Genomic DNA, 26107 nt, shown 5'->3' with positions numbered 1-26107 from the left:
CAGTCCCTGGGTCTCTGAGGCCCTATCCCTAAGTGCCTGGCTGACTCTATCCACCCAGCCTGGCTCACTTGCTGTCCAGGAGGTCCATGATGGGTTGCAGCACGTTGTCGGCGTCCTGGGCCACACTACTACAGGCACTGGCTGGCACATTGCCTGTGCCCTTCACCTGGCTAAGGATGTCACCCATCTGCTTGACACACTCCTCGATGTGTGGTTGGAAGCTGGAGACAGAGAGGGGCTGCTCAGACCAGATTCTCCTGGCTGCTGGTGGAAGGTCTGGATAAGGCTGCAAATGCTGACCTATGAACCTTGACCTTTTTCACCATCAAGAAGCCATCGCATATAATTAAGCATGGGGGGGGGGTGTACAATAGTATAACTGAGCTTAAGACTAAGACATTTACCTGTGCTGTGCATTTCATTGCATTATCCTACTCAGGTACTATTATCATCATCATCCCCATTTTAAAGATGAATAAACTAAGGTGCAGAGAGGATAAGGAGTCACCCAAAGCTACATAGCTGGTAAGCAGTAAAGCCAGGATTGAACTCAGATTCATCTACCTCTAAGCCTGAGGTCTTTGCCACTACGTCCTGCGTGGGCTGAGTCTCTGGATGCCCCAGGCTCAGTGGTCTGGAAGTGCCCCCTCCCCTCTGCTCTCAGCCCTGGAGGTGCCCCCACCTGGCAGCAAACACCCGGCTGAGCTCATCCAAAACATTGTTGAGTTTCACCTGGAGCTCCTTCAAGATGTCACTGGCCTCGGCATCCAGCTGAGGAGGGAGAAAGGACACCAGTCATTCTAAAGGGCATCCACGTAAACAGGTCATTCTCTCATCCAGAGAAAGGGATCCTGAGGGGCTAGAGAGGAAACTGAGACACATATGGGGAATCCACTTGCTGGGGACCAAGGGAGCAGGTGACCTAGAATTCATCCAGTACAAACCCTGGGGCCTGCAGGGACACAGGAGTGGCGGTGACCCCGCTCGGGCCTTGCCTCACCTCCTTCCCTCCCATGGCTTCAAACATCTTCTCCAGCTGAACTCGCAGCTGCTGAGTGTTGTTCATGAGGATACAAGGCTGGGGATGGGAGCAGAGTGGGGAGTCAGGGCTCAGGACCCCTCCCCAGAGCCTCCCCCACCCACTGCCAGGGACCCCAGGATGGTTTCAGGATCTGTGTCTGGAGGAAGCTGGGGTCTCATAGCTTCATCTGAGGATTGAAAATGGAATATGGGATCAGGTTCCTGGGAGTGTTTTGGGAGGAGGAGTCTCTGGGGACCGGCAAGGGGAAGGGAGACTCAAGTAACTTCTCCCCTGGGGGGGTAGGCTGGGCCTCTGGGAACAGCAGGAAGGGGCGCTCTTGCCCCCCCACCCATGGTTTCCTACATGGGCTCAAAGCTTTGCACGCTCACGTACATCCACCCTGAAAGCGTCATTCCCAACAACTGCACAATGCCACAGTGAAGGCACCTCCAGACCCCTGAGACACATGCAACCAGACACACAGACACATACCCCTGGACACACGTGCAGACACAGACAACAGAGCCCCGGGAAGGATGCAGCTCTTGGGGTGCAGAAGGGGGTTGGGAGGGGACAGGACAGGGGCCCATGCAGGTCACCACTTTCTCCTTCTCCTTGGAGCAGTAGGAGGCAAAGTCCTTGGAGATGATGTCTGCATACTGGAGGAGCACATTACTGATGGTCTGGGAGGGACACAGAGGGTAGGTGAGAGGAGGAGCTGGCCACGAGTGAGATCAGGGATGAACCTGAACCCCCATTAGCACCTCGGATGGACCACTGGGCTGAATGAATTTCCATTCAGAATGAGCATCATTACCAGATGAAGACAATCACTTTATGTAGAAGCAGCTCTTCTACAGAGCAACCGACCATCATATGATCCAGCCCCAACCTCCAGGACGACTCGATCCAAACAGAATCCCAGTTCCTACCTGGAATCCTCACCTTCAACCCAGCCTAAAGCCAATCCAACTGAACCTTAACCCTAGGCCAATGATCTCAGCTTCCCAACTCACCCCAAAGCCTGCATATTCTATATAAATCCCAACACTCACCTCAACATACATGACAAATTGAATCCCGATCCTAATAGTAACCCTAAAACCAACCCCAGCCCTACTCCCAATCCCCAATCCCAACCTCCACTCCAACCCCAACTGTGCCCCAATCCTGACACCGCCCCGCATTCCCACACCTTGGCAAAGCGCCTCATGTAGTGCCCCACAATCTGGGGGTCGGGGCACTCGAGTTTTTTGATGATCTCAAAGCTCTGGTTGAGTTGGGAGAAGACGTCTACCACGGAGCAGGAGAACAGGGCATGCTCTGAGGTCTGCTGGAACTGCAGGGAGGGAGGCCGGGAGGGGGAGGGCGTCAGAGCCTGACAGTCCCCTAGACCCAGTAGCTGCTCTCCATGGGGGGAGCCACCCTGGAGTGAGATGGATAGTGTGCCAGGCTGACCGAGAGCTAAGACTTAGAGGCAGACACAAGGGCCCCAGGGTAGGCAGGGGGTCAGGCTTGATGAACTCGCATTCATTTACTGAAGGAACAAAAGACTTTTAACACCTGAACAAGATAAGGATGGAGGCCACCTTTCAGAGACTAGCTTCATCCCAAGGACATTTTTTTTTTGCCCCCAAATTGGATCCCAGAGGAGGTGAGGCTACTGTGGGCAGACTGGGAGCTTGGTAGTGGGTCAGCCTTCTCACCCCATCCTTCTTGTCTCGTTCCAGGGCCCCATGCAGAAAATCCCGGGACACCTCCTCATTCTCGTCCAGCCACTGGATGACGAAGGGCTCAAACCACCTAGAAAGGAAAGCCAAGGTGGGGTCCCGCCACCTCTTGTCCCTGATCCTCTGCTCTGCCTGGTTCTGACCGAGTGGTGGATGGCGCTCGGGTGGGTCCCACTCTCCCTTGAACTCACCGTGCGGCCTTGGGTGGCTAGCCCTCTGCTCCCCTCCCCAACCAAAGCTTGGCTACTTCACCCATGAGACGGACAGAATGGCCCTTATCAGAGGTGGCCCACACTTGTGGAACTCCTGGTTCAGATAAACTGCCCGTGGGCAAGTGGACTGCTCTCTGTGATCTGGTTTCCTGTACACAGAGGACTACCTATCCCACAGTGCTTCTGTGAGCAGTGAGGGACACAGCAAGCAGGAAGGCCTCAGTACATGGTGGCCACCGCCCTGCTCTCCAACACAGCCTGCAAGTCGGACACCGAGAGTTCAAGTCCTGCCTCCCATCACTTATCAGATGTCACCTGGGGCAAATCCTTTAGCATGTAACTTCCCATTTCCTCATCCACAAAATGGGAATTGTAATGCTCCTGTCTCGGAGAACTGTCAAAAGGATCAAATGAGAAAAGGCAGGTGGGCCTGCTCAGTGAGGTTCCTGATACTTAACAGTTATTAGCCATCTGAGCTGTACAAGTCTGTAGTCCAGGGGCTGAGAATGGAGAACACTAAGTTCGATCCCCACTGTGCCCTGGATCCCAGGGAACTCTGAGTAGGTCACCCTTCTCTCTGAGCCTCAGTCTAGCTGTCAGCACTGCAGTTTTGGCTTGGGCTTCAGGCAGGGGGCTTACGCTGGGTACTCAGGCACGCGGTCCTTGAAAGCGGGAAGCTCTGCCACATACTCGTTGTAGAGCCACTTGACTTTGAAGTGGAGGTTCATGTAGTCGGCGCTCTTACACAAGCGATGCTTGTCATGCTCTGGCAGGGGGCAGTATGGGAGCGGCTCAGCCAAGAGGGCCTGTCACCCTCTGTCTTGGCAGTTCCCCCTCTGGCCATCACTGGTGTCCAGCCTCAGGCATGAGGGTCCAGGGCAATCACAGCCTTGGCGGGAACACGGAGGCGCAGCTGCCTGATGCAGACAGGCTGGAAGACATGGGGGTGGGGGAACTCACCCTCCATGGCATACTTCATGTCCTGGGCAAACAGGTTCCACATCACTTCGGCGCTGATTTTACCCACATTCAGCTCCTGGGGAAACCTGGAGAGTATGAACCATGGGAATATGAAACCTTGGCAGATCGAAGCCAGATGGCACTGGCTGCTTTGGCTTTCCCAGGCCAGGGAATTCCAGTGGGATCCCTGTGCGACAGGCAGAGGGATGCTGATTCTAGCTTCCTCACAGACTCACAGACTTGCTGAGTGACGGGGCACTGAGGCCCTACTTCTCGCTGAGCCTCCATCCACCCAGTGTTGCCATCCCTCCATCCATTCATTCATCCACTTGCCCATCTTTCTACCCATCCATTCACCCACCCATCTGTCTATCCACCCATCTACCCATCCATTCATTCATCTCTCCGTCCATCCATCCACCTCTGTCCACCCACTCATCCATCCACCCTTTGGGTCATCCATCCAAAATCCTTGATTTAACTCCATATCTAAGTAACCAAGAAACGTTGCCACCCCAGGATTAGAGGCCCCTCTAGAACTCACCTCAGGAGAGAAAAAAAAAAAAACAGTTCGTTCAGCTAACACAGATGAGAATTCTACAGACATATAAGCTCACAGACCAAAACTATGCACATATTCACACACAATTACATAATACACAATATCGTATATTGAAGTCCATTCCACAATTGTGCACATATATACTATTAAACTCTTATGCCTAAAAAAAATAACAAAAAAATCTTATGCCTCAACTATGCACAAAATTATATCCACACATGTAAGATATAATGCCATTTAAAAAAAAACATAGGAGAGTATCTAGCACATAGTAAATACTTAAGCAACACTACTGTTATTTATGAGCCCACACACATACAAAATTATGTACACGTGTACACATGGTTTTCACACAAATCAACATGTACACAATACATGTCTTATTACACCAATGATTGTGTATATATACACAATTTTATGTTTATGCTTGCAAATTATGCTATATTTTAGTCAGGCATAACCACATCCACAGATGCCTCCACATATATCACTTAATGTGTACTTAGACATGATTGCCTTTGCATACAAGACAAAAAATTGTGCACATGACGACCTCTAGATAATTAACTATACAGACACACAACTCACTGGTTGAGGCAGGGAGTGTAGGAATTCTTGTCTTCCTCAATGATGGACACTATGAGAGTGATCAGCTTGGACCAGAAGTCGAGATTTTTGATGCTGGGGCCCTGTTCCTCTGGGGGAACTTCCCCCTTCTTGGCCTGGAAGGGGCAGTGGAGACGTTGGCCATAAAGCGTCCATGGGTGGGTGCCTCAATCAGTTCGTTATTGAGGAGCAGGAGGTTGGTGAGGAAGGGGTCCTATTAACATGTGTGTGGTTCAGGTGGGAGGGCTGTGAGAACAGGAACTGAACTCATGTAAGTGGGCCCAAACAGAGCTCGTGTTCATGCAGTTCAATGAAGCTTAATCAACTCAACTCATAAAACTGAATGGGACTGAATTCAGTTGAACAAACTCAAGCCCACAAAACTTAACAGAACTGAAATAAATGCCAGTCAGGTCCACTTAGCTTGACAAATGGAAGTTCTCAAGAGTTAACTCAGTGGAACTGAACTTGGGCCAATTATACTGAATGGACTGGAATGAAACTTAACTGGATTGAGTTAAACTCAAGCAAACTTAATTAGATTGAACCTGATCAACTTGTCCAAGATCAACATTATCCTTAAAATAATGGAAATAAATTGACTTGAACTCAATTTAATCTAACTCATCTCAACAAAGTCAACCCAATACAACTCTATCTACTCAACTCAACCAAACATACTCAGGCCATCTCAGTCCAACTTTAATTAATCCATGGAAATGAATGTAGCTAAACTCAGCTGAAATGAGCCTAACTCAGCCCAGCTCAACTGAACTCAACTGTACCTAACCCAGCAACCCAGCTCATCGTAACTCAAGACAATTCAACCCAGTCAAGAACAACTTCAACACACGTCAACTGAATGGAAGTGAATTTTTTCACACTTCAACTCAACTCAGTACAACTCAGTTTTCCTCACTAATTAGCCAAGAGCAATTTTAAATCAACCAAATAAAATAAATGAAACTAAACTGATTATAGTTGAACTAAACTCAACAATATTTAATCCACTTCAACAAAATTCAGTTAAGAGCAGCTTGATTTCAATTTAAGTCCACTGAATATAAATGAAAAGCATGAAATCAAGTCAAACTGACTTTGACTTATATGTTATCTCCTATCAGAAGCCCAAGCTGAGGTAGGAGCCACCCCAGCTCCCACAGCCTCTCGTGATTCCTTCATCCCAGTACTAATCACCCTGGGTTGTGTATTTTCAATTTATACATCTTTATTTCCTAATAGAGTATAAGCTCCTTGAAACCTTATTCATAATCCTGGGGCATTCTATGTGTAGATAAACATGTGCTTAAACATCTCAAACAAATGGAGTTGAAATGAGCAAAACTGAACTCTACTCAGGAAATTCAATTCTACTCAACATTTATTGAAGAGGGATTCTATTCCAGGCACACCATATTACACCAAACTCAACTCCTTGAACTAAAACACTGAATTTATTAGCATCTTTAGTGTCTCTGGGGCTAAGCACTAAACTCTATTTTTTCTAAAGCTTGTATCTCATTAAATCTTCTCCTCCATCCTGAGATGTGGTTTTACGACCCCATTTTACAAGGGGAGATACTAAGGCTCAGAACAGTTAAATCACTTGGGAAGAGGCATATCTGAGACTTGGCCAGGGTCAGGGTGATATCCTCATCTGGGGCCCTCACCGGGTCTGTCTGGTACTCCCGACTGTAGAGTTCATGACAGTTGTTGAAGATGTACTCATAAGTAGAGTTGAGGCAGGCTTTCACGCAGTCCTTCACTACCTGGCTGGCTCGGGGTGGGCTCTGGAGTTCTTGGACCTGCAGGGTGGGAGACAGGCATGGGCAGGTACAGCTGGGACGAGAGGTGCCCAGGAAGTGGCTACAAGTGGTTCTTGATTTAAGGAAATGTTGTATCAGTATGCAAGCAGAGTCACTGAGAAAGGGCACTTTTCTTCAGGAGAAATGTTACTTGTTGAGGAGCTAAGAGTCCTGGAGAATCTTCCTTGGAGAGCTATGGGCCTGGGTCCCCTTCCATACTGCAATATGAGTCATAAGAAATAGATATTTGATCATTCACATGACCAAATATATATCTCGCAGGAATATTTGGTCTTCATCCACAGTTCCTGAAAACAATTGCAGTCTTAAAAGTGAACAGGGTGGCTTGTCCTGTTAATGAGAGACTTTTTAATCTCCCCCCACCCAAGGGCAGGGGCTGGAGGCTGAGTCAGCCAATGGCAATAATTTACTCAATCGTGACTGTGCAATGAAGCCCTCACAAAACCCCTGAGAAGAGCTTACCGCTCTCCTGGCCCCTGCCCCCCTGTGACAGAGAGCTCCTATGCGTGGGGGTGCAGAGCACCTCCACTCGCCACTGAGCCAGGCCCCAAGCTCCACAAGGATAGAAGTTCCTTTATTTGGGACCTCGCCCTTCCTATCTCTTCATCTGGCTGTTAACTCGTATCCTTTATTAAACTGTTAAATCTAAGTATCTGAGTTCTACGCAAATTAATCGGACCTAAGGGGGGAGATCATGGGAACCTCCAGTCTGGTAGGTCAGAAGCCCAGGGAACAGCCTGGGGCTTGAGACCAGGGTCTGGAGTGGGAGGTGGAGGGCAGTCTTGTGGAAGGGAGTCTTGTAGGCTAGAGCCCTTCACCTGGGAATTGTGCTGTTTTGAGTTGCGTTCATGGAATTCTGCTGATGTTTGAGAATTGCTTGAAGGTGTTGTGTGTAAGGAAGATTCCCTCCCACCCACACACATTGGAAATCAGGTCCAGGAACCCAAATGAAATTATCCTACTATTCCTGCTGTGTGTAATACCACTGTTGTTCTATAAAAAAACACCCCAACACACATACCTTCATCCGAAAGAAGGTGATGCTGGTGAGAAGGTCCACAGTGGATTTGAGGTCCTGGAGTCTCTCTGGGCTGCTGGCTGGAAAGTTATTCTGTTGGAACGGAGAAGAGAGGTGGTTATGAAAGAAGAATAAGATGGGATGGAAGAGAGTGTTTTAGGGGAGACACAAAGATCCCCAGGTTTAGGAGGTGGGTGTGGAGGTCAATGAGAACACCGTGAAGCAACTGGGGTGTTTGCATGGGTGCACCAGTCACACTGGGCAGCTGCTGCCCACACACGTGTGTGTGCGTCAGAGGAATGCTTTCCACAGGTTGCACTGGGTCACCCCGTGTGCCCAGCAGGGAGCCAGCTCCTCCAGGTGCATGCGTGCTTGGGGGCAAGCAGGTCCTCACGCACACCCTCCTCACCCGGTACATGGAGAGGTCGATCCGCAGGGAGTTATGCAGCTGGTCCAGGAGCTTGACAAAGCGCTCTTTCTGAGGAGGCAGAGGAAGAGGAGGATGGATGAAAGTGGGACTTTGAAGTCAAGTGTAACAGCTAAAGATGGCTGCCATACTGGCTGAGTGATGACTATATACTCACACATATGTAACTATATGAGTTATGTATATGTGAATATATATAGCATATATAAATATATATAGTGTATATAACTATACATTATAAGTGCACCCCATCCACCTTTGAACTAAGTGCTCATATCTGTTTCCATTCTACAGAGGGGTAAACTGAGGCTCAGAGCAAATAACGGGTGCAAAGTCACGCAGCAAGTCAGGTCCAGACTGGGGACCGTGGAGTCGCCCAGGGTGGGGTTGCCCTCACCCGCAGCCCCTGCCCCTGGCACTGACCCCAAAGTTGGAGGCAGCGAAGCGGTCGGAGGCGGACACGTTGGTGGAGGCGGTGGTGTGTGCGTAGTAGGCGTTGATGTTGGCGAGCAGGGTGCTCATGACGGCGGGCACCCCCGGGCACATGTACTTGGAGGAGAGGCAGGCAAAGTGGCTGGTGGGAGGGAGTGGGAGGCACTGGGCCTGGCATCCAGCCGGGACAGGCCACACCTCCACAGAATGTCTCCAAGACAGCATCTGGGAGCGGCTCTCTCTGACCTTCAACCTGTTCTCTCTGCCGGATTCTGTCTCCAAGCTTCTCTCTGCCTCCTCTCTGGGCTGCCCTGTCTCTGCCTCTAAGTGTGGCTCTCATGCTCGTTACTCCAGCTCCCAGATACAGCACGTTCTTAACCACCAGGGGATTCACAACGCCTACCAAACCCACTTCCTCTCGGACTACCCCCAAGATCCCCTTCCACCCCTGGATCTGCCAGTGTCCACTTGGTCACCCACCCACCCCCGAGGTTCCTGCACCTTGCCCTCATGTCCACCCCAGCCTGCAGGCTCACGTCATGGCTTGGTAAATGGACTCGACACCATAGCGCATGGCAAACTCATCCACGATCTCCTGGGCTGTCTCATCATAGTACACCTTCCAGGCATCATCACCCTTGGCGTCTGGAATCTTCACGACCCCATTGTTTTGCACGTCTGTCACGAAGTGGAACAGGTTCTGCCATGACGTAGAGGAAGGGGTCATGGAGAGTGCAAGGAGGCATAAGGGGTCAGAGATTCTAGGTCTGGGGTAGCTTGCATCATCTATCAATCTGTCTCTTCATTAATTCACTCACCTACTTTTTCATCCATCCACCATCCACCCATCCATCCAACTACCCAAAGTCACCTCTCCACTTATCTTTTCTTATAATAATTCAACCATATAATTAGTAAGAAGCCAACGAGCCAACCACCCACCCACCCATCCATCCACCCACCTATCCATCTGTCCTTCCATCATCTGTCCACCCACCCATCTATCCACACATTCATCTGTCTGCTTGTCCATACATCCACTCACTCACCCACCCATCCATTCAACTATCCCCAAATTCACCCATCTCCTGCTCTTCCCGTCTAATAATTCGGCTGTATATCTATACAAATAACCATACCTTAATCTGTCCATCCAACAACTCAACCATCTACTCATCTATACTTCCAACAGTTCAACTACACAGCCATCCACTCATCCATCCATCTTTTTATCCTCTCTTCACTTATTCACCTTCAGTCATTTTTATTCATAGGACAAACTGAGTTCTCTCCACGAGCTTTCAGGCAGCTGGAAAAGACTGACCCAGACACAAACAGACCAACTCTGAGTGTTCAGGGCTGGGACAGATGGAAGACCTGGAGCTAGGTAATGGGAGTCAGCCAGTGGATCAGGGAGGGCTTCCCAGAGGAGGGATCCCTGAAGCTGGGCTTTGACGGATGGGGAGGAGTTTTCCAGCTAGAAAGAATGGCACAGGGGACAATTTCAGAGGCCCAAGGGAGTGTGGATGGTGTGACCAGAAAGAGGAAGGAGCCGGGCAGGCAGGAATGGCAAGTGGAGGCAATGTGGGAGATCACGTGAGCTTTGAAGGCTGGGTAGAGCAGGGCCTCACCTCATGCAGACAGGTGTACTGGACATGGTAGGGGGCCACCTTCTCCTCGCCTTTGATCTCCACACTGATGTGTAGCCGGATGGCGCCTGACACAGCAGATTTGTCAGTCCTCTTGTCTGCAGGGCAGAAAGGGATGGCTGTCAGAACTGCCCCATGCAGGCCTGGGGTATGTTAGTGTATGCATGACTATAGCCCTCCCAGACTCCCTGAAGTTAAGGCCTGGGTGTCTCCCTCCTCAATGGCTCTCCAGGCTTGTGCCTTTCCTCTTGGACTAGAATTCCGTAGGTGCTGTCTCTCCCTTCAAACGAGGATTCCAGACCTTGCTTCTTTGCTTAATTCAATTCCTGGGTCTGCACCTCCATCTTTAGACTAGGATCCCTAGGCCCTGCTTCTAGCCCAGACTGCCTCCCCTATCAAATCAAGATCCCCAGAATCTACCCACGTCCTTAGGGCCCCTGGGTTCTGTGCCTCTCTCCTCGGTCTCAAATCCCTAGGTCTTGCTTCCTGCCTCGGCCCTCAGACTGGGATTTCCTCCAAGAAGTTTCAACCAGACCAAGAAGTTTCCTGGGCTCTGCTCAGAAACCCTGCCTCCCCAGTCAGCCTGGGCTTCTAGACCAACTCCTCCTGACACTGTCACTCCTCCCCACCTTGGCCGGCTCCCTCCCTGTCCTCCCACACAGCCTCATCCCTGCTCACCCAGGTTGTACCACACGTCCATCTCTCCGCTGAGCGTCCGCACCTCAATGATTGTCTGCCCCAGGAAGTCGTCAGATTCCCTCTTGAACCGCTGCTTCACTCGGGATTTTATGTCATCGTCTTCATCCCAGACCCGCACCTTGATTCGATCCGAGGAATTGTGACATTCACTGAGGGGAGGAGGGGGTGGTGGGAGCTGGGGTCAGGTGGCCAGCACAGGCTGGTCTTGGAGCCCCCTGGGCTCCCCTGTGGACAGCTCCACACGGGGTCAGCCAGGCACTTACAAGTGGAAGTTCTCTTCCCACACGGGGTTCAGGTTCCCATAGATGGTTTTCGTTCGTTTCTTGGTCTTCCCGACCTGGACAGTGACGTAGGGGTCACTGGATCCTGTCTTGTCCTTGGCCTGCAAGCCCTGGGCACAGACCACTGGAGGACACACAGGACAAACATAAACATGGGCACAAGGATGGGGGCACGCCGAGAACAGTCCCTGCCTCTGGCTCCAGGCTGCCTGAGGGGGATCCCTGTAATGTGGCCTGAGGACTTCCTTCTGGCTGCAGGAGCCTGTGGGGTTATGCACAGGGCATGCCCTGCCTTGCTAGAAAGTTTACACCCATAGAGCCCTCAGCCTCTGCAGTCCAGGCAGGAGCCCCAGGGTCAGGGGAAGGGCCATGGGAGGGAGGGGCCTGAGCAGGGACCCTGTGGCCGCCCCGGTCCCCTGCGGACTCACCGGTGATGCTGATCTTGGCCGACCACTTGGACGTGCCGTCCAGCACGCTCTGCTTGACCGCCTTCATCTGCTGCGTGTGCGCCGTCTTGGTCACCGCGAAGATCTCCTGGATGAGCTCGAAGATCTCGGGCTTGTTGCGCTCCCGGATCTTCATGCGGTCCTTGAGCACCATGATGATGTTCTGCGTCCGGTCCTCCGCCCCGTGTTTGGAGCTCTTCTCGGCCGCCCCTGGGGGACACGCAGCGCTCACTGTCTAGAGCGCGCGCCCTCCGGAGTGAGCACCCCAACTCCCAGTCCACAGTGTCCTCCTCGACTGCGGCCACAGACACTTTAAGCCTTGGGGGTTCAGGCGTATCCCCCCAAAGCTCTAGAGCGTCCTAGTGCTGAGTGCCCCTGCCCGCAGGCCGTTCACCGTCAAACCCACTCCGTATTTGAGTCCCTCCAGCCCACCCTCCAATCCACACGAGTTCCCTCCCTCTGAATCCCTTCCCTCCTCCAAGACCCCTTTCTTCCTCTGCCCTTTCTCCCCCCAACTCTAAGCGCCCTGCCATCTCCGAGCCGACCTAATCGAACCCATTTTTTTCTCAAGGGGAAACGCTGCCTCTCAGTAAGACCCCACTTTGCATTTAGCTTGTCGCTAGCCCTGCCCCCCCAGCCGTTACATCTTCTTGCCCCTCCTCTAGCCCCCAAAAGTTCCCCCGGGAGTCCCGCCACATTGCCCTGACCCGTCCCCACCCCGCCCCTACCCTGCCCAGAGGGGCGGACTCGCTCATGCCCCGCCCACCTCTGCGGCCCTGCTCCTCTTCTAGCCCCGCCCTCCACCCCACCTCCGCGGAGCTCCGGCCCCAGGCTCACGCTGCAGGCAGTCGGCGTTGAGCAGGTCCTGGCACTTCTCATGGCACTTGACGCCGCACTCGGTGCAGCGCATGCCCTGCCGCGCGATGCCCCACAGCAGCCCCTCGCATTCATAGCAGTAGGTGGGCGTGGTGGCCGTCCACACCTCAAAGTTGTGCGGAGTAGTACATGAGATAGGGTAGATTAAGGCCTGCAGGGTCTTCTTGTAAACGTGGTTTTTCTGTGGGGAGGGAGGAGGTGGAGCATGGGGCGCAAGGCCCTAACCTGGGGATACTGTCCTGCCCCCGCCTCACCCCCGCCCCACCGGGCGTGTAAAACCCCAGTCCCTTCCCCGCCCCCACGCTGCTGGAAGCCACGGCTCCCGTGCGCAGGTCACGTTCATGTTTGCAGGATACCACGCTATCCCACTCTGCAGAGCAAGGAACGCCTGTCCCCGCCACACCCTCCTGCTCTTGCCCAGAAACCCCAGCCCGGCCCGGCCTACTCCGCGATCTGGGTACGAGGCGTTGCCCCACGCACCAGCTCCTCATTGTTCAAAGTGCTGGAAGCCAACGCCGAAGTGATGCCCGCTTTTCTGGACTGGACCAAGGACTGACGACAGGGAAGTCACCGAGGAAGTCATGGGGGGCGATTGACACCCACGGAGTTGTCACCGTGGGCAAAGTCCACAGCCATGGTTTCAGGCACAGAGCCACGGATTACAGCCACAGCCACCAACGGGAAACAGGTCACAGCAGAAGCAGAACCAGCAAAGAATTGGGAGGTCACAGAGGCTCAGGGTTAGAAGGGACGCTGGAAAGTGAGCAGCCCACACCCCTGACTCGCCCATCCCTCCACCCCCACCATGGGTCAGACGCAGGAGCTGCATTTGCACATGGTCACCAGCCACAGCACAGAACCACCAGCCACACCGTGAACCAAGGTAGGGTCTCCTGCTCCTTTCCCACTCATGAACCGTAGGACATGGCAGTGTCCTGCCCAGACCCCAGGGGTTGGGGGCTGGTTGGGAAATCCCAGGGGGAGGCTGGTGGGGCTCAGGGGGCCCAGGTCACCATCACTCACCATGGCCTGAAGTGTCCATGCAGCACACAGGATGGAAACCAGATCACGTTAGCCCCCAAGGAATGCCTTGCCGCCCGCCAGTCCCAGGTCTGCAGTTGTACAGGTTGTGCACTGCTACAGCAGGCCTGCTCTGTTAGGGGAGGGGAGGGCGCAGGCGCTCACCAGGTCGCTCACAAGTGGGATAGGCTTCCTCTTGCGGATGTCTGGCATGCTGTCAATGATGATGAGACCACCTCCGGGGCTGCGAGATATACACACAGGATGTCAAGGAGCCATGTTTCCCTCTTCCTCCACCAGCCATCACCTGAGGCCTGGGCAGGACCCTTGATTTCACTGAGTATTCAGGGTTGAGCTGTGTCCCCCAGAAAGATACACTGAAGTGGTAGCCCCCAGTACCTCAAAATGTGGCCTTATTTGGAAATAGGGTCCCCGTGGATATAATGAGTCAAGATGATGTCATACGGGAGAGGGGTGGGACCTTACTCCAATGTGATGGACGCCTTTATAAAAAGAGAGACAGCAATGTGACAACAGAGGCAGAGATTAGAGTGACACATGTACAAGCCAAGGAATACCAAGGATTGCTGGCAACTACCAGAAGCTAGAAAGACAAGGAAGGATTCCCCTCTACAGGGGTCACAGGGAGTGTAGCCCTGCCAATACCTTGACTTTGGAACTCTGGCCTCTAGAACAGTGAGAGAATGGATTTCTGTTGTTTTAAGCTTCCATTTGTGGTAGTTTTTATAGCCTCCCTACAGAACGAAGACACTGGGCCTCAACTTTCTGTCTGGGAAATGGGGAGACGACACAGTTGCCCACATTTAATGGAAGTTTTTATTAAGGCAGATCAAAATAACATCCTGAAATATTAACGAACCTTTATGCTCGAAGTTGGAGATAGATGTGTATATTGAAAACTGATTCTGGAAGGAGTGATTTCAAAGCCAGATAGGAAGGAGGGAATTGATAGAAAACTATTTGTGCTATTGCCGCTTGGAATCGAATGAGCGTGATGGCAGATGCCACAGTGGCCCATCCAAATTCACTTAACTGAGAGGTACACTCATCCCAGAAAAGGTTCAGGTGTGGGTCCTTTCTGGAAGATTCCCATTGACCAATGAGATGCCTGGCAGCCAATGACTCTGGACAAGCCCTGGGCACAATTCATGCTCCAGCACACTGTGCAGGATCAGGCAGGGGCCTGGCAACTCCTAAACTACATCTCTGTTCAGCTGCTTCCCTGCCTGCCTCAGAGGCAGGGTTTTCCCTGAGGGTGCGTCCTCCATAAGTCACGTGCACAGGAAACCCTGTCTCAGGCCCTGTCCCAGGCTCCTCACCCAGGACACCTGCGTATCTGGGAACCACAGCTCCTGGCTCCCTGCCTCTGTCTGCAAAGGACATACAAGGGAAGGGGGTTACTCTCCTGCTGCTATTTTAAAACATTTAGTGCCCTTTAAAGGTATCTTTTGCATCTTCTAACCTTACCAATCAAATGCTAGAGGAAAAAAACCCTGAAAATCAATAACTTGAGAAGTTAGAGATGACCAAATGCCCCATGTAAGACCAAACTACTATCATTAATGAAAGAGCCAGCAGCCGCAGCAATAATCAGAGAGATTTAAAAGCAGATTAAAGAACAAATAAAATAAAAGCAGAATGAAAGCAAAAAAAGTCACTCTAGGCTTGTAGATGAATGGTTAAGAAATGGGCTTCTCCTTTAGCTTACATTTCTTTCTAGGGAGAAGTGGTCTTGACCTATGTGAATGGCTGGGGCACAGCACCTCTTTGGACTCAGTTTCCCCCATCTGTGAAATAGGGGTACAGGTCCCCCATGGATTTGCTGTGAGGATTCAAAATGTTGCTATCTTTGGACCCTGCCCGTGGTGCCACCTTATGACAGTGGCCACATTATTTCACCCTTGCTCAATCTGCCTGCCTAACAGGACTCCTCCCTGCCCCTCAGGAGGCCGAGGCTGTGATGTCAAGCAGCTCCAGCTCTGGGGTCAAAACTTCCTTCTACCCCACAGCTCTTTACTCACCTGCCTTTGAACCATAGGGATTTGGACATCTCTCCTTCTCCTCGGGCCTGTGGGACAGACAGACAGATACGGTGAGTGTGGCCGCCCTCCCTGAGGAGCACCCACTGTGTCTCCCTTTCGGTATGGGAGTTAGGAGGCCTGAGCACCAATCTTCACTGAGTGTCCTTCAGGAGCTCACTGGCTTTCCCTGGGTCTCAGTTTGTCCATCTGTAAAATGGGAAGAGAGGCACTCCTCTCTGCCCCCAATCTCAGTGGAACACGATCTCCTCATCTGTCACACCTGAGAACGCACTAGCGCCATCTCCAACAAGAGCTCCTGCTCTGTAGGATTCTCAGGGGCTGGTTCAAACACTCAAGGTTCTGTCGTTCTCTAAACTCCTCACAGCCTCACCTGCTCATCTGATCTTGGGCCCCAGGGTCTTTGACTGAGCTGGGCCACCTATTTGTATGCCCTCCACCTGCTGCATACAACTGGCCTCCATTCAACACCCAGGTCTCAGCATAGACGTAGAGTCAGTACTCCCTACCTCTGCCCCACCTTGCAGGTAAAGTGTTAGCATGGGTGACATGGTGAAGGGAGGATCCAGCACTCTTCTGAAATATTGTTGAAATATTTTGGGTATGTCTTCTTACTGTCACCTCTTCCAGGGAGTTTTCGTGATTGTCTTGGATTAGTTTTATGCCCCATCTATGAAACTCAGAGAGCCTGCCTGTGTTTATTTTTCTTGTCATATCACTGGTTTCATTACAAGGGTTGCTGCTGTTTTTTCATTTAATTTGCTGACTTAGTGATAGCTACTCAATAGACTTTACATTGTACATCTTTTCTCCCTTTTGCATTTAGAACCATGTGAATGTCCTGCTTAGTAAAAAAAAAAAAATTTCTATGGCTCTGATATTTGATGGTAAGACTTTGGGTGTCTGGTTAGGATCTCCTTTTGCTAGCTTTACCCTGGTTTGGAAGGTCACCCTAGATAAGAACAATGCTTTGTACCCAGCCCAGAATGTGTTGAATGACTAAAGAAATAAAGGAGTGGCCTCAAACCTGCTTCCCATCAGAACAGTCACCCTGACCCTAATGCTAATTCTTCCACCTCACACCTTTCCCCAAGCCTGACACTGACACCCAGTGTGATCTCAAGCAGATCTCCTCCCCTAACACCAGTTTTAAACCTGACCTCTGATCACTGACTGCTGCCCTAACCCTGTCCTCTATCCCTATCCCTAACCTCTATGCCTATCTATGAACTTGAACCCTGACATGGCTTTAGCCATGACCTAGATCTCCAGGGGCCGGCTTACCGCTCCTTTCCCACTTAGAAATCCCAGGCTGAAGTAGGGGAGGCTGGGCTGGTCCTTGGTTAGGGGGAGGAAAGGTAGGCATGGGTGAGGCCAGAGAAGAGCTTATCTGGGGATGGGTGGGGCCACTGTACAGGTAGGACCAGGGAGGGATCATACTGGGCAGACACTGGGCCACCAATGCTGGGGCCAGACAAGGGCAAGTGTGGTGAGGGTTAGGCTGGCGTGGGTGGAGCCATGGAAGGACCAGGATGTGTGGAGCAGAGGCAGAGGGATGGTGCGGGACGAGTGGGTGTGACCAAGCTGCTCATGGGTGTGGTGTGGGCGGGGTGGGCAAGTGGGCCTGCCAGTCTGGGTATGGGTGTGGGTGGGGCATTAGGCAGGGCCACGCTGGCTGTGAGCTGGCCAGAGCTCCCACTCACCTCCTGCAGCTGCAGCCGCACTCTGTTGAAGGCTCGCAGCCAGTTGGCCTTGGCCCTGGACAGGGAGTCCTGACCCTCCTGACCTTCCTCAGACTCGCAAGGCCTGAAACTGAGGCAAGGGGCATCATGAGGCTCCAAGGCCCCTCCGCTTTCCAAGTGATGCCAGGTCCTCCATGGCTTCTCTGGCCCTTCAGGGACACAGAGGCCCGCCTGTGCCACCTCTGGCCCGCCTCAGTGCCCCTCCCCGTGCCCATGTGTCCATCGCCTCTCTGACACCTTTGGGTCCCAGGCTCCCTTTTCCGCTCTCATGGCCCTTCTGACCTTTTATAATCCCATTTGCCCAGGGTCACTCCGATGCTTCTGAGGCCTCTCCAACCCCAGCAAGACCTCTGCCTCAGCAAATGCTCTGTGCCGCAACCCCCATGACTCCTTTGGGACCCTCCTCTGACCTCCCAGAGCTGTCCTGACCGCTCCAATCGACCTATGACTCTGCAGTGACCTCCCTCCCATTCCCCAGGTTCACCTGACCCCCTCGCGGCCCCACTGACCCTCCACCCGTGACACATGTGACAGCACCTCGGGCCCCTCCCATTACCTCTCCTCAGCCTTGGGGGCCCCCAGCTGAGACGCCCGTTCAGCCGCAGACTCCTCGTCAGGTGCAGCCAGCTCTGGGGCCACATCAGGAGCCTCGACAGGTGCAGCTGGAGGCTTCCCCTCTTTCTCAGGGGCAGCTGGAGGGAGGCTGACCCGCTTGAAAGCCTCGGGCTCAGCCACCCGGGGCTCTTCACGCTGGGCGTAGCTACCTATGTCATCAGGCACCTCCTCCTCCTCCTCCAGCTCCTCCTCCTCCTCAGGCAGCTCCTCCTCCTCCTCCTCCTCCAGGAAGTCCTCCAGGTCCTCGTCCAGCTCCTCATCCAGCTCCTCCTCATCCTGGTCCCAGCGTGGGGAGTCCTTGTGGTAGCTGACCGAACTGTGGCAGGAGTGGTAGGAGTCCCGGTCCCGCTCATCCTCCATCTCGGAGCCCTGCAGGCTCTGCTCATCCGGGTCAAAGTCGTCACTTAGCTGCGAGCTGCCCTGGCTCAGCTCCCCCGAGGAGGCGTAGTGGCTGCTGCCCGTGGGGCTGCAGGGACAGGCTGGGGCTTAGAGGTGGGGGTACAAGATCCATCTGTCTGCTTGCTCCCACCAGCCTGCCCCAGCTCCAGTCACAGGGCTCCATTACTCAGTCATTGACTGAGCAACGGTTGAGCACCTACTGTGCATCAGGCCCTGCTCTAGGCAGCAGGTAAACAGACATAACAAAAGACAAAAATCCCTGTTCTCTTGGCATTTATGGTCTTGAGTGGGGGCTGGGATAGGATAGGCAATAAACCAGATCAATGACATTAATGATCATTGATGTCCTACTGTGCACCACTCCTGTCCACACACTGTAGGGGCTGCAAATGCCCCACACAGGTGCTAGGGACCCCAGTGTGGGTCCACAACTCCCTTGAAGACCTGGCATTCCTGAAACCTGAACATGGCCACGCCCAACTCCTAAGGTGCCCAGACCTCAGCCTCAGCCTCCCACCAGTGAGCTCCCTACATTCTCCAGATACTCAGGCCTCCCTGCCTCCACTCCTTGCCTCAACCTCCATTCACAGCTGACTCTGCAGTGAGTCCCCTCAGCTCTACCTCAGAAACGTATGAGAAATGCATCCACTTCCTGGCACCCTGGCTGCACCCTAGTCCAAGCTCTGCCATCTCCACTAGGTGCTGCCCCAGTGTCCACTTCTGTCTCTTCTAGTACCTGCTCCCCGTGAAGTCACAGAGGGGCTCCTTCGAATCGTAAGTGCACTCACATACCTCCTTGTTCCAGACCCTACTATGGCTCCCTAGAGCCCTTGAAATAAAATCCATCCCATGCTCTGCACTCCCATGTGGCCCACACCCTCCAGCCTCCCCACCCTTATCTCCCTCCATCAACCTCTTCTCTCCCCCATCCAGCCATATTGGCCTCCTCCTGTTCCTGCAACCTCCCACCTCAGGGCCTCTGCATTTGCTGTGCCCTCTACCAGAAACACCCTTCCTCAACTGCTTTATCTGCCAAAATCCTTTGGTGCTCATTAAAACGTCACTTCTTTGAGTGAGTCTCCCCCACTTTTGGGCCAGGTCAGGCTCCCATTAGATGCTCCTTATATGCACCCTGGATCTTGCTTGATATGACCAAGAAGAATTACCTGTCCCTCTCCAAGGGCAGGCAGCATGATATATGACTCACCACTCATCTCCCTTCTAACCATTCATTCGGTCACTCAACAAACATCACTCCTTGTAAATACTTGCTGCCACTCTCGGTGACTGGGACCCCGTTCCCTGGCGGGCTCCTGGGGAGTGCTGCAAGAATCAAAATGGGTATTTTCTCCCCCTGGCCCTTGTTAGCTAGTTATGTGTTCAGTTTATTGCTTTTTAGTGTTCTTCCCTGCAATCAGCAGGCATTCTGTGACTGGAAAGGACTCCCAGCTCCCTCTGCTGGTGGATACACAGAATATCCCAGAAGTCCAGTCCAGCCCAGCACACTCTGGGGTCCCTCTTGGGAGGAAGGCAGCCTGGGACTGGGACCCCAACATAGGCCAGGACAGATCCAGCTTGACCTCAAGCACCACATAAATGGACCCTGGCAGGGTTTTGCTTCCTTTTCGCAAACTGAGGGCAGGACCCAGTGGTTGCCGAGCCTCCTCCCATCCAGGCTCAGACCCAGGAGGCTCCAGCGCAGCTCTGGCCCTACCCAGACGCCTCCCCCTGGCTCCTGAGTGCTCCAGATAGGCCACCCGTATGGCTTCCTGTATGATCTGGCACCGTGCATCTCCAGCCTTTAACTGAGCTGTTTCCTCTGCCTGAAATTCCCCTCCTTGGACACCTCATTTACCGGTCATGGGCCAGTCTCAGGCACCTTCCTCCAAGAAGTCCTCCCTGCCTTTCCTCACGGCCAGGGCACCTAGCCCTGTCCCTCCCCTAGCTAAGCCCTGACCTGCAGGACAGAATATCTGGGTCCAGCTCCGTCTCCCCAGCCTCTTGTATCATGCAGGACTGGGCAGCATGCTTGGGGTGGCTGGGGAGGGCAGCGTGAGGCACTCTCAGGGGAACCCAGGTCATTTCTGCCTTTGCATCCCCTTCCCCTTCTGAAAAGTCTCCCCTCGACCCTGCATGGCCTAAGTATGGTGCAAGGGGAGGGGGCTTGTCTTTCCCTATTCCCCTTTCCATTCCAGGAACGCGCACAACTGACAGACTTTCTCTGCACATGATGCTATCGTCAGCTTACTGCTCTTGTCTTCAACAGAAGACTTCCTCCTCCTAAGAGAGTTAATACTTTATTAATATTTAATATCTTGTTTCAGCTCTTCCCAACACATTGAAACTTGGTTCCAGGAACCCCTCAAATCTGAACCAGCAAGAGCGTGCAAATGGATGATACTTTACAAACTAGCGGTTGCAAAAATAGTGGGAGAAGCTGTTAGAAGCACAGGAGTGCTTCTGAAGGTATTTTGAATAAGGAAGTCGCAAATACAAATAGAAAGTGATCTAGCTGTTTGTTTTCAGCTCCACGCACAGGGGGACTCAAGCACACAGGATCTGAATGAAGAACTTCTCCTCTCACCTACGCCACTAAATGTTTCACCTTGAGTGTGTCGTTTCGTTTCCTTGGACCTAAAAAGTAAAGCTAGGTGCTCAATCTTCGGAAAAGTTCCTTCCAAAATATTCCATTTGTAAACTATCCAAGGAAAAGTCAAAATAAAACCTGCTCAACTACCTGCAAAAAATTTGTATTTGTTGGTGCTAAAGATCGAGTGGGAAGCTGAAAAGTTTTCCTCAAATTAAACGCTACCCAAACCCACTACCCACTGTCCAGTAGAACTTCTGGCAAAGAGGGAGATGTTTTGCATCTGCACAGCCCAGCACAGTAGCCACCAGCCACATATGCGTGGCTCTTGAGCACTTGAGAGGTGTCCAGTACAATAGAGGGACTGAAATTTTATTGTGCTTCCCTTAATTAATTGAAACTGAAATTTTAAAAGCCACATGTGGCTACGGTGTTTGACAGAGCAGCTCTCAAAGCTGTTTCCCTCAGGGACACAAAGATGGACATTTGAAGCTTTGTTTTCTAACTGCACCAGAAATAAAATGATTCTGAGTCTGAGGGCGCCTCCAAATCTCAGGCAAGATGCAAACGCTTGCTTGCACAGTTAACCTCTTAATCAAGGGTTGAAGAAGGTCTTAAGTTCAGGATCCTGTGTGGCTATGTTTAGTAACCAGGCTTTGCCCCTGAAGTTTTGAGTGTGGAGTAACACAGATTGATTCCGAGGAGTCAGCTACCGGATTCCTGGGAGCAGAGAGACCAGGATGCTTCCCTTAGCTGATGATACCCCTTCATTATGCAGACAGAACATCACCTTTGTCCAAGTGCAGGACCTTGCCAGGCTAACTTCACAGGCTCCCAGGAGCTCTTATTAGCACTGAGAGGCTGTGTGGTATTGTGACTATGGCCATGGACTCAGAGTCTTACTTGACAGAGTTCAAATCCTGGCTCAGCCACTTACTAGCTGTGTGACTTTAAGAAAGTCACTTCACCTCTCTGTGCCTCATTTTTCTTATCTACAAAACTATGGGGAGATGAAGAGGTGAATCTTCACCTCGTAAGATTGGTGTAAGGGGTGAGTTGGCTGGGACCCACTGGAATGCCTAGCACTATATAGTAAGTGCTCAATTAACCATCATTATTTTTCTTGTTTATGGACTAGATACAGCAGGACTAGGATCAGGATGAGATATGTGAGGCCAGCTCCTGCAAGGGCAGGGTCAGATCCTGTCTTTACTTAAAATTTTGATATTTTGCTTATCATAGATTTTTTAAATTTTTACCAGAATATAATTTACATACAATGAAATTCACTTTTATAAGGGTACATTATGATGAATTTTTCTTCACGAATTTTTTGGCATTCATTTCGATGTTTAAAAATGTTATTCATCCTTAGTCACAGAGAACAGACTGGTGGCTGCCATTGGGGCTGGGGGCTGGGAAAAATAGGTGAAGAGGATAAAGAGGTATAAACTTGCAATTATCAAATAAATTAGTCATGGGAATGAAAGTACAGCACAGGGAATATAGTCAATAGTATTGTAATAACTGTATGTTGACAGATGGTAACTACACTGACTGTGGTGAGCATCTCGTAATGTATATAATTGTCAAAACACTGCTGTACACCTGAAACCATATATATTGTAGGTCAGCTATACTTCAATGAAAAAATAAAACACAATATTGCTTATCTTGATGACTGAGTTTCTTGGCACCCTCTTAAGCTTTACATTTGAGACAACTTCAAGGGTACTTCACCTGCCCCCCACCCTAGTCTAGTCCTGGACCTAAGGTCAGGGTTAACTTCCAGCTCTGGTGTATCAGAGTCTCACAGTAATAGGAGGCCCTGCTGTATGTATAAACTGAGCTTATTATCTTAAAGAGATTTTTGGGGGTCATATCAATCAATAGAAGTATAGGTTCGACATCAAGGGAGTACAAAGTACTCAAAATTTCCTTCCACCCTCTAACGGAGGAAATGTATTCTCTGGGGAACAGTTTGGAAGAAGACCAATGACCAAAAATCACACCAGGCCGCTGCTTGGCACCCAGTAGGTTCTCCATAAATGCTAGTCCTTATGATGACTTGCCAGTTGCATGACCTCACGTAAGTGACTTAACTTCTCTGTGCCTTGATTGCCCTTCTGTCAAATGGGACCAATAATATTCCCACCCTGAGAACAAAATGAGATGATGAAAGCAAGATGCTAGACCAATGCTGGGCACATAGTTGGCTCCGAACACCATTATTTGTGTTATTGTTTAGCTAACCATCACTACATACCACTTTCAGGCACCATTCTCAGTGCTTTATAAATATTTAACCTGTTTAATGTCATGTTTGCCATTGCTGCGTTTGGAAGCCGGGGCTGGGGGGTGATCAGGGCAGGGAGGAAGGATGGTAGGTGTAAGGGTCAGCCTCACAGGCTCAAGAACCAGTCCCTGCACTGGGCACTGGCATGACCCGTGAGAGGCCCACCTCCTGGACAGGCCTAGGGATAGCCCGCTTTCAAGGGAGCAGTGATGGCAGCTGGACCAAGCAGGGTCAGCCCCCAACTCACTGTGCCCACGGTCACCCGCCAGGAACACAGGGCCAGGGGCCGCAGGGAGGGCTGGGCCACAGCAGCCTGAGACCATCTTCCAGCTGACTATGCCTCCCCACCCCACTAATGCTCATCTCTTCCCCCACCCACCACATCCCCACCCCCAGTGACAGGGCACACGAGCCCAGTGACTTTTAAAGGGAGTCTCGATGTACACCCATATTTCAGGGGAACCTTTCGTGGACCTGCTGACTTCCCTCTGTTCAGCCAAAACAGATACCCTTTCAGAAAGCTGTGGAGCTTTCTTGCAAGATTTTGGGTAAAGACCTCTACCTATTACCTGTGAGTAAGTGCGGATGCTGCTTTCCTAGCCCCATTTACTCCACCCCTAAATCCCTCCAGCCCCCTACTCCTCCCCACTGCAGGAGACACAGCTGGACACACGCACACACGCGGATCCCCACTCCGTGACAGCTACCTTAGGGCCCTTGGCTCAGAGAACTCTTCATAACTATGCATGGAGTCGCTGTAGGATTCCCGGGAACCCAGGGGTGGCGGGCGGACAGAATACTGGTGGACAGAGGCATTGGGCTGGGATGTAGTGTAATAGGGTGGCGGGATGCTGTTGCTCGTCTCACTGCGATAGTCGCTGTCACGGTCATCCACCGCACTGTCAGGGTCATCGTCTGGAAGAGAAAGGTGAGGGGAGAGTGAGGGGGGAGGGAGAGAGAGAGCACACGTGGAGGCCAACAGTCTTCTCGGCCTTAATATGTTGAGTACTGTCACTGGCTGCTATCCCAAGAAGAGGACTCTACCAGAATGAATGAAGGCTCTTGGGACATGTTAAGTCCCAAGAAGTATACGCTTTAGAATAAGGGAAGCGAAAATCTTGCTTTGTCTCATGTGGGCCAAAAGGGGCCTAGAGTCTGGGGTCCAGGGCAGGTCCTACGATGTGAAGAGGACAGGACAAATTGGAAGGGGTCCTTCAGCTGAAGTGTAAGCATGGAGTTTGCTGAAGTCCAGGCCCTCTGACAGCAAAATGATTTCCATCAGGCAGAGAGCTTCTCACACCAAGGGAAGCTGGAGGGAAATCAGGAGGATAAAGTGGAGTGTAAATGCCCTTTATCCCTCAGGGATTTCTTGTTATCTGAAGATGGGGATCGAAGCTCACATTCACAGGAGCAAAGAGGGGGTTCTCACAAGACGCTACCTCCCTCAGAAAGTTAGTCTTCGGTTGGCAAGACCACCACACACCCAGAATCCATTGCTAAAATGGAATAGGGTGGGGTTACCAAACTTCAAGCATTCAGTAAGAATTAAAGGATGTTTTAGTTAGGCTGGTTTTCCTTAGGAAAAAGAAAATGGCACCAAAAGATATTAGAATGCAGTGGGGTGGGAGAGGCTGAATTTGTTTAGAAAGGAACACTTGGGTTGAAAACAAATGCTATCTTTTGGTGATCATATCAATTTACTAGGTGATTTTAAATACCAAGGGGCTAGCTTGCACCTTTTTATGCCCTTAAGTATTTTTGCTCATTTCCCAAATGTTTGTATATTTTTCTTGCTTTGTTATTTTAAACTTCTAATTATTTTCCAGCTAATGGTGTCTGTTTCTATATATTCATCAAAGAAATTAGTCTATTTTTCACAAAATGTGGCAAACTGTTAAAAACTTAAATTTATACTTCATGTAGGAAGCTACTTGGATTCATTCTCTAAGTTATTTTGCCTTTAGAAAAACCTTAAATTCATTTTCAGTCAGCAAAGCTGTCCTTCCCAAAGTAACTCTGGCTTCCCAGTTTCTCACTGGATTTGGGCCACAATGACCTACAAGCTTCTCATCCTGTCCCTGTCATCCACGGCTACCATCTGAGGCGCTGCAGGCTGAGGCCAGAAGTGAGAGAATCTACACCACAGACCATCCCCCACAAAACTCTGGGCAATTTGTCAATGTCACCAAACCGCCCTTCTGACCAGCTTGTTTTCTATGCAATTATCTGGGATAACAGTCTTTAGCCAAATTGGCCTTCCCTCCACCAAACTGCCCTTGACGGGGCCAAGATATTCCTGACCGAATTGCATGAAGCTGTGTACATGTTTACCAAATTATTTTTTCTGACAGATTGTCTGTTTTTGAGGGACACATAGCTTTCTACTGCATTCTCTTTGCTTTCCCCAGGACTCTGCTTCTTTCCAAATAGTTTTTTGACCAAATTGCCTGCTTCTGGATATGGCATTTTCAGCCACCTTTGTTTTGACAAAATCGTCTGCTTTTGACCCAAAAGTCTCTGCAGTTCTTGACCCAATTATCAGCTTTTACCAAAATGGTTTTAATACAAAACATCTTTGTTTTTGACTGTGTTTGTGGCAAGCCTTCTTGTCTGTCAAATGCCCATTTTGGCTAAATTGGTTTG

At 51.2% G+C, this 26107-nt stretch overlaps 1 protein-coding gene across 8 annotated transcripts in view; it reads right to left on the bottom strand.

The window, feature by feature from the left end:
* The window catches only part of UNC13A (unc-13 homolog A), a 61740-nt gene that overhangs the window by 18243 nt on the left and 17390 nt on the right, over positions 1-26107 (bottom strand). For all 8 annotated transcript variants that reach the window (XM_073220151.1, XM_073220152.1, XM_073220145.1 and 5 more), the window contains 25 exons: positions 24172-24379; positions 18124-18648; positions 17529-17637; positions 15808-15854; positions 13931-14009; positions 13226-13297; positions 12707-12926; positions 11852-12079; positions 11406-11547; positions 11122-11291; positions 10426-10541; positions 9331-9494; positions 8786-8936; positions 8345-8413; positions 7939-8028; positions 6762-6896; positions 5074-5207; positions 3924-4009; positions 3603-3729; positions 2728-2824; positions 2217-2360; positions 1621-1704; positions 1001-1078; positions 683-771; positions 69-221 (listed from right to left, as the gene is read on the bottom strand). In XM_073220151.1, coding sequence (XP_073076252.1) covers positions 69-221; positions 683-771; positions 1001-1078; positions 1621-1704; positions 2217-2360; positions 2728-2824; positions 3603-3729; positions 3924-4009; positions 5074-5207; positions 6762-6896; positions 7939-8028; positions 8345-8413; positions 8786-8936; positions 9331-9494; positions 10426-10541; positions 11122-11291; positions 11406-11547; positions 11852-12079; positions 12707-12926; positions 13226-13297; positions 13931-14009; positions 15808-15854; positions 17529-17637; positions 18124-18648; positions 24172-24379 — 3517 coding nt within the window. The remainder of the gene's footprint in view (positions 1-68; positions 222-682; positions 772-1000; positions 1079-1620; positions 1705-2216; positions 2361-2727; positions 2825-3602; positions 3730-3923; positions 4010-5073; positions 5208-6761; positions 6897-7938; positions 8029-8344; positions 8414-8785; positions 8937-9330; positions 9495-10425; positions 10542-11121; positions 11292-11405; positions 11548-11851; positions 12080-12706; positions 12927-13225; positions 13298-13930; positions 14010-15807; positions 15855-17528; positions 17638-18123; positions 18649-24171; positions 24380-26107) is intronic.

This window comes from Manis javanica, chromosome 13 (assembly GCF_040802235.1).
Source record: "Manis javanica isolate MJ-LG chromosome 13, MJ_LKY, whole genome shotgun sequence".
NCBI classification, from domain to species: Eukaryota; Metazoa; Chordata; class Mammalia; order Pholidota; family Manidae; genus Manis; species Manis javanica.
Note: the sequence above shows the minus strand (reverse complement) of the source record. Positions and strands in the feature narration are given on the sequence as shown.